The sequence below is a fragment of the Choloepus didactylus genome, chromosome X (genome assembly GCF_015220235.1).
Source record: "Choloepus didactylus isolate mChoDid1 chromosome X, mChoDid1.pri, whole genome shotgun sequence".
In the NCBI taxonomy this organism is placed as follows: Eukaryota; Metazoa; Chordata; class Mammalia; order Pilosa; family Megalonychidae; genus Choloepus; species Choloepus didactylus.
In genome coordinates, this window is record NC_051334.1 from 12,956,171 (window position 1) to 12,964,938 (window position 8,768).

An 8,768-nucleotide genomic window follows, 5' to 3' on the forward strand; every position below is an offset into this window, starting at 1 on the left:
TAGTGTCAAGAGATTTGGTCAATACCAAATCTGTGAACACTATCCATTCCTGTTCCATCTCAGACTAATTTTTTACTCCTTTTGAAGTCATGTTTTGTGCAGCTAAATCTGCTTCTGCTTTCCCTCCCAAACCCCTCTGATCCCTTTAGTTATTCCAGTTGCTCTTTTGGGGGGAGAGTCTTCATCTCTAAAATTCTTCTTTAAAGCATGGCCACCAGCATTGCGTTCCTACAGGCATGGGACAATGTCTTCTGTTTTATTTCCCGAAACTTCTGGGTGATCTTAGCCTTTGTGGTCAGGGAAAGCAATGGAGTTGAAGTCTTCAGCGGGGTGGGGGGTGGGGTGGGGGGCAATCCTCAATAACTTCTAGGTCATTTTCTTGAGTCAAAAGTGATTTCTGATGGTTCATCAGCTCTCAGGCATGGGCAAATATATACAACCTGGATTTTCTAGACCAGTTTTAATTTACATAATCTTACTATGTATCACCATGCTTGGTGGCAAAATTATGCTTTGGTCACGGTTTGGATCATTTATTCCAAACACTTGTCTATATGTATTAATACATGATCTTCCAAAAACCTGCTTGATGATATATTATAAATATTTATTTTATTGGAGATGTTTTTTCAGAATTTGCAAGACTTCTTTGTAAATATCACAAAGCCAAGATGAAAAATAAAATGGGCTTAAAAATATTAATGATAACTTCATATCTTTTACTTATTTTCAGCTAAGAGTAGGTTATTGCTCAGCAAATGTTAAAGACTGGAGATTACAGAACAAGCTATTTTCTCTACCCAAGAATTTCATTTATAGTTAATCCCAAAGAAGACAGATAAACTATATCATCAGATAGTCTCACTAAAATAAATCCACATGATTTTTAATTCAGCGAGTCAGTGCATGTCTTAGAAGAACAGATGCCAGTCTGTGATGAAACATAGGGTGAAGTCAGCAGTACGTAAGTTTATTGAAACAAATTCTCCCCTTTGTGCAGGAAAGGCTTCCTATCAAGACATGCAGATGGAAATTGATATTTCTCAATTTTTCCTCCTGGGTTCTCTATTGCCTACAAGTCAAGGGGCAGGTAAAGGAAAGAACCTATGGCTGCTTCTGGGAACCATATTGCCCTCAAGTTTATCTTCCCTTGCACGCATTCCACGAATCTCAGAACGGCCTCCAGAAGTGGGAAACTTCCAGTTGCCCCAGCTCTGACTTTTAACAGGTAAATCCTTATTTTAGAACTGTCCATCTGAGATCATGCAGTGACACTGTGAGCTTTCCAGAATAGAAATCTCTGAATTCTAATAACAGCCAACATTGATGCAGAGATGGCTAAGTGCCAGGCACAATATCAAGTTTCAACATATATATCATATTTAATATATATTCAACACACACCCATATATATATAAACCCCCTCAATAATCCTGTAGAGTATATACTCTATTACTACTATTTTAATCATTTCATTTTACAGATGAGGAAACTGGGATTCAAAGAAGGTAAGAAATTTGCCCAAGATCTTGCAGCTTGTAAGAGTCAGAGCCAAGATTTGAATCCAGAGTGAAGCATCAGGGGCTCTCAATACATGTGACCAGAGAATAAAAGGAAGAGCTACCCCCTCCCCACAACTGCCTCCCTCCCCAGGTAAACCCACTCACGTGCACTTAAGTGCACTAATGCACCCTTCACCACTGCTTGAGGAAGAAGGGATCAGCCCCCTGCTTGCTTCTTGCATTTAAATATTTTTACTTTTCCTTTAAATTACCCATACTTTCATGCACTTTAGCTGCACTGCATGATTTATGCCCTTCCATTCTTGGCATAAAGACAATTTCAGCAAACATCATTAGATCTTATTCCATAACATGCCTTCTAACAGCTCAACAGAACTGTTACATGCCTCTTCAGCAATCATAACTCCCTCTCACACTAATCACAATGATGTCTTATTGTTCTCCCGTGCTCGCAGGCATCAAGCACTATTTTGGTGGCTTTGTGTATTAATTCAGTCTTCACAGCAACCCTATGAGTCAATTTGAGTATTGTCTTCTTTTTCACAGACGAAAAAACAAAGGTGAAGAAAGGTTAATTAACTAGCTCAAGTTCACAGAGCTAGAAAGTGGTGGAGCTGGGATTTGAATCTAGGCAGGCTGGCCCCAGAACTCTTAGGCACAATGCTAGTATCCCTTCTCCACCAATCATGGGGCCATTCGGCTAAGAATGAAAACAAATACACAATATACTATAGTCAAGTCCAATTAAGATCAAATGAAAACTGAGGAAAAACAACAATGAAAAGGCAAAGAAAGGTAAGATCAAAATATGAGTCAAGAAAAAAACCTTTCCTATGACAGCTCCACATCTCCTATATTTCTCTGAGCTTTATAAAAATAGAAAAATTCTCTAGGGGATGTCAAATGAAGTTGTAGGTCTCAGATTTGCTCTGCCCAATGAATGATAGTAATTCAATGTAGACATGCAACCCACTAATAGTTTGGAATATTATGCTTCTGAACCATATTTTTGAAGGAATATATTGCTAGCACTAGCACCATAAAAATTGTTTCTTAAATAATGTTGTTCAATTTTCTATTACTTAAATGCATAAGGATACCACTTTTTGGGTCTGTGAGAGAACAAATTCCTAAATCCTTGCACTTTTCAAACAAAGCATCTTCCTTTCCCAGGGCATATTGATAATGTTAGAAATGGTTTAATAAAAGTCTTTTTTGGAGGGCTCTGGATGGATTCTGTGACCTTTGGAAGCCCCTCAGAGCTCCATGACAATGACGGAAGGAATTCCCAAGTACAGCTTCACCCTTCCCATGGTTAGCTTATTTACTAGCTAGCTCTTTCACTAAGCCTCCAGTTGCATTTTTCAGTTAATGTATCATTTGTAGAGTTTTTAGATATTCCTGTTGATATTGTAGGCTTGGGGAAATTATTAACTCAATAATTGATGACATTTCTATGAAACATTTTGAAACCCTGACCATGATGAGAATTATGGTGGTGAACTTTATAAAATATGTTCACTGGTTTCCAAGAATTTGGAATGAGACTAGCAAATCATTTTGTAACAATTTTCCAAATGAACCCAAAAGTCAATTAAGTGTAGTCATCTGGGACTCCAGAATCAGAGATACGGAGGCATACATCCAATCTCACAGCTAAGAGCATTTATTTGATTTCCTTTTCCAGTTTTATGGGTAGTAATCTAATCTTTAAGAAGCAACAAATACTCCTATAAAGCCTTGAGAACTCACCATCTTTAGGGCATTCTCGTCTGTTATATTGGTGTTATAATCCCAAGAAGCAAGTGCATGTTGATGAGACAGGTCTTCGGCTTGTTGGTTAAATGTATCCAAAAATGTCTTGGCCAGTTCCTCAGTGGACTGAGCAGCAGTTACAGCAACGAAGCTGAGAAGGAGCCAGGAAGAGCCTGACATCTTTCCCTGTGTGCAAAGGTCCCATCCACTGAACAAGTTTCCCTAGAGTAAAACCTCCTCGTGAGTTTTTCTATCTCATCGTCAGCCTTTGAACTTGGGTTGGGCACTGAGCAGGGAAGACCAAAAAAAAAAAAAAATTGAAAAAACAGTAAACAATCTGCTGAACCAATATAGAGTTCATCTTGGAGAGGACAGACACATAAACAGATTTTAGAATGATTTGTTAAAGGAAATCAAATAAACAAATGTTATTCATTAATCCTAGAGACCATAGCTCTCCTAGCACTTTATGACCAAATAAAAAATTTTACATTTGGTTAATATGTTCCTAAAAAGCTGTTAAAGATATACCCAAGGTGATATAATTTTACAGTGACCAAAGAGGCCTAGAATTCAGGACCACAGGGTAATGTTGGTGCTAATATATTTTTCAGACAATTCCACTAAGAATCAGTTATCTCTCCTTTCTTTTTATTTCAAGCTCATATTCACAGAAGCCCTCTCCTTCAGAGCACCTTCCCTTCCTAAAAAATTACTCTACTCTTGTCTTTACGGAATTCAGTGTTTTTTTATTCTAATCACTTTAATTTCCATGGCCATTTTTTTAAAAATCTAAGAAAACCCTCCACTCCACAAGTTAACTCTCCTAGCCTGGCTTGGGAAAACTTTAAAAAGTCTCATTTTCTATTTCTAAGATGACCATGTTAAGCACTGATTCTATGACAGACCTCATTGTGTGCCTCCTTCTCTTTCACTTACCTGTTCAAACCTCAGCTGAAGTCACAAGAAAGTGAGAATGCCTCTGCATGGTGTGAAATCCAAAAGGCATCCATGTCAGGTTCTTATCATCCACAGCCATAGTGTCAGGGCAACACAGAATTCAAAGAGATTTCAGTGTTCATCCTGTCAAATCTCAGGAACTGGCTTGGTGGTAGGCATGAATGTTGTGGATAAAAGAAAGGAGCCACTTTAATTGGCCCGGCTCATGGGCCTGCTTGACTGTGATTGTGAAACCTTCATACAGGAAATCTTCACCCAGAAAAACAAGTCTTCCAAGTTCAGGTGAAATGACACTAATCGAGCATTAATTTAAAAAGCTTCCACTACTTCCCTTTGCTCCAAAGTTGTATATCTTACGGGAGAACAGGAAAAAAATAATGAACAGGAAAAAATAAAAAATAATGCAACACCGTTCACAGTGCTTTACATTGTATTATCTCATTTAAGTATCACAACCAACCTAGGGGTAAATAGTATTCTCGCCATTTTATAGATGATGAAGCCGAGGCTAAGGGAGCGTCAACAAATTGCCAAACCTCACTCAGTTAGTAAGTGGTGAAGTCAGGACATGAATCCATGCGATCTGATTCTGGAATACAGGCACTTAACTAAGTTGTAATCAACAGGCTAAGAGCAATAATGGAGATGTAAAGAGAGGCAGAGGGATACTTAACTTCAGTGAAGGTGATGGATTTGGTTCCATCACATCAAAAAGAGAGGGTGTGAATCATAATGCAATATCCTTTTAAGAAAAAAGTAATTGGCACATTTAAGTTATAATGACAGAGAATGGAAAAAGAAAGTGAGACGGGGAAAAATCAGCGCAGAAAGGTGCGTTTCAGTAAGGCTCCTCCCACATTTGAGGACTCTGAGATCCACACGCTTCTCACACACACTAGAAGAAAAAGCAGGCAAAAGAAAGGGCCACAGCACCGAGGAGGCTCTGAAGCAAGAGTTGGAATGTTACTTTAAGAAAAGGTGAAACAAAACTCTACTCAGGTAACTTCCTGAATGAAGTTCGTGAGTTTAGAAACAAATAAAAAATGGTAGTAGTCCAAATTCAATTCACTGAGGCAGAAAATAAGATTAATGTGGTCAAATTGAAATGGACAAAGCAATAGATGATATCTGAAAGCTAAACGTAGATGGACAAGGAGCCTGAGATAACGAGGCAGGAAAATACTAGAAGCCAAGAAACTTTGAGGAGCGAAAGAAGCGGGAGAATCGAGTATACTAATTCTGTGGGAAAATTAGCTCAAAATGGCCAACTGCAACACTGGCTGAATTGTTGCAATTTTTGTTCACTGTTGACCCAGAAGACGCTGGTGTTCTGATGGTTACCCGGAAGTGTTCTCTCAGCATCCGCTCCGAGAATGGAAAGAATCCACTCGAGACCCAGGGGATGGGAACCAGAAAAACAAATGGCACAAAGGAATCCTTTGAAAAAGAATGGAGAACTAGAAAAAATAAGACTGGAGATGCAGAAAAGCTGTTCTAATTTTCAAAAGGGTCAGGGGGAGTGGATTTCATAAACTGTAACATGGAAAGTTTGATCTTAACATTGATTTGACACCTGAAAAAACTATAAAATACACTATTTTAGACTGTGGCTTGCACTTGGAAAATATACATCTGTTCCATTAGGGATGCACTAGGAATTAGGTGCTGCTTATCTTATTTCCTTTTGGATAAGGGACTAGAGTAGCAGGAAAAAATCCAAAACATGGTTTAGCTTCCATTTCAATATGGAATTTAACAAAATGTAAAGTTCTATGACTAAATCCAAATGTCCCTGAAACAACCATGCAAGTACAGGATTAGACAGTCCTCTGGTAAATAATGGTTCATGTGCAAAACAACAGAGAATTTCGAGTCAATAAATATCCAACAGTTATTTATTGAGTACCTATTACATGCCAGGCACTAGTCCAGATATTGGACATACATTATTGAATAAGACAGGAAAAGTGCCTGTGGAGATCATATTCTATGAGGTGTGGGTAAGAGGGAGAAAAAAATATCTTGCGATCAAGGCTAAGACTTATAATAGGAGGGTACGGGGTTGGAGAATGATGGGGTGGAGAGACAGATTTTCTATAAGAAAGGCCTCCTAAGAAGGTGACATTTGAGCAGAGATCTGAAGGAAGGGATGAAAGTCGTGCGGATATCTGGGGGGGGAGGGGGGCTGTTTTGGGCAGAGGGAACAGCAAGTACAAAGGGTGTAGGTAAGTCTCAAGAACTTCGGAGTCCTCGGTAGCTGGAGCAGGGGGAAATGGCAGCAGGTTAAGTCTGAGAAGAAACAAGGGACCAGATAAGGAAAGCCTTACAGACAATTGTAAGACTTTGGCTTTTACTTCCAATGGGAAGACATCAGAGGGCTTCAAGGAGAGAAGTGAGCAGACAAAAGTTTTAACAATTACTCCAGCTGCTGCTTAGAGAACAGGGTGGAATCAGGGAGACAGTTAGGAAGCTACTGTCAAGATAGTTGAACACGCGCTTAATATGAGCTGGAAATTCAACTTGACTGCCCAAAGAAAGGGTAAATCCTTTAAATAATATAATTTGAAGGACTGTTCTGACATGGAAGATTTAGGGTGGGCAGTTCTTCCCTCCATCATGGGACTGTCATTTAGAAGACGATTTACGTAACATAATGGATTTGCTCTGCCACTCATTAGCTGTATGACTTTAGACAGGTAATATCCTCTCTGCACCTATTTTCCCTATTTTGAAAGTGATAATATTATACTGATCTCATAGGAATGTTGTAAATATTATATGAATTAATACCTGAGAACAGAAAGAACAATGCCAGGAACCTAGTAATAAAAGCCACACAGAAAATGAGAGGAGCTGTGTCATCATTAGGGAATGCTAGAAGGTTTAAGCAAATTATCTGCAAGATCATCTTTCAAGGACATTGCAGCAGAGATTGGCAGGGAGTTGGAGTCAAAGGTCCAACTGTAGGATCCTGCATTGTAGAAGTTTGCCAGCCTGTACTGAAAACAATAAGATGCGAGCGCTCACCAATGGATTGAGGGAAGCCCTATGCGAAAGGAAAGGGAGGCTGCATGAGCTCAAACATGGGGAACTTCTCAGATACTTTTAACCGATTACCTCAGAGCCTGGTATAAAACCTCCCACATGAACAAAGTAGAGAACTTGAGGCCATCACCACAATCTTGAGGGGGAACTGCAAGGTCATGAGCATAACTGACTCCCTCCCAGCTGATGTCTTTGTTGATTGCATCTGATTGGCACCAGGCTCTGTACAAACACTCATCACAACTTTGACAGACAGGAATTATTAGATCTAATTTAGAATTAAGGAAACTGAGCTTTTCGAGAGTTCCCATGATTGGCCCAAATTCCCACCATTGGTAGGTAGTGGGGCTGGATTTCGATTCCAGTTGTTTAAGAGATGTCTTCTCTCCTTGGAGTCATGGGGCCAATCATCCGCTAACCACATAAAGGTCCAATAAGTCCTCATTCATCTCTCATATTTAGATAATAAGTAGGCCACAAAAACAAAACTAAGGCTTGCTGCTTTGATTATTTCTTAACCATTTTAGGTAGAACTCCTGTTAAAATATATTCATTTCTAATCAGGATGTTGTCTGGACATTATTTTATATCTTTTATTTTTCCAGATGACTCAGAGTCATCATCTTGAACAGTGTTTCCTGGCATGGCTATGACATGACAATGTCCTCAGGGCCTTATATTAAATGGTTCCAAACAGCCTTATTGCTATTAATTCTGCTGTCTCTGCAGGTTCTGAGCTCACTGTCACTTCCCCTGGATTATTGACTTCTAGTAGCCCCACCCACAACTAATCCTCTCCCTGCTAAAACCTAAAAGGAAAGCAGATAACCATGGAGTTTAATCAGAAAACTCCCTCTTCAGAGGCTCACACCTGAGGGTGGGTCTTCATTCTGCTTGAGCAAAGTACACAGACTTTGAGATATCTATTTCCCTTACTGCTCATCTTTTTATATACGTCCAACTGAGTCATAAACCATGAGGTTGCCAAATGGCTATAGCAAAAACTTCCTTCATTTCCCCAGGTTGCAAGGACAACTTTGGGAAACCTCAGAGAAAAAAGGCTATTTTGTGCAATTTCTCATCTTAAAATTGATGGACAAGGACAAGTTCTTTTTGACAAGAACAAGGCAGGGAATCAGGAATATGTAGCATAGGGGAATTTAAACATGCTTATATGGCCAACGAATTATTTGCATTTAGTACAATTGGTTTGATCACATATTTATTATACAAAGTCAATTTATAAGTGCTTTCCAGAAAATAAATAACAAGTTGACTTTTTAGTCCAAATGAAAAGCTAAAGCTCTTTCCTATTTACTTTTCTAGATGCATGGCAGTCCCTTTTTCCTACAAAGGGAGCAAAGAAATCTTCATTAACCAAATTAACAAAGACCTTCAACAGTCCAAATTTGTGAGGATAAACTGTGGGTTCTGGGAAGATGATACTGATGTACTGATATACTGACTGGCCTGAATTTATGATAG

At 39.0% G+C, this 8,768-nt stretch overlaps 1 protein-coding gene across 1 annotated transcript in view; it reads right to left on the reverse strand.

Annotated features, from left to right (window-relative positions):
• ACE2 (angiotensin I converting enzyme 2) overlaps positions 1-4,590 on the reverse strand; it is a 62,351-nt gene extending 57,761 nt beyond the window's left edge. The window contains exons 1-2 of the mRNA XM_037822651.1: positions 4,218-4,590; positions 3,276-3,564 (exon numbers count right to left, since the gene is read on the reverse strand). Of these exons, the coding sequence (XP_037678579.1) occupies positions 3,276-3,458 (183 nt within the window). The 5' untranslated portion in view covers positions 3,459-3,564; positions 4,218-4,590. The remainder of the gene's footprint in view (positions 1-3,275; positions 3,565-4,217) is intronic.
• Between the last annotated feature and the right edge of the window lie 4,178 nt (positions 4,591-8,768).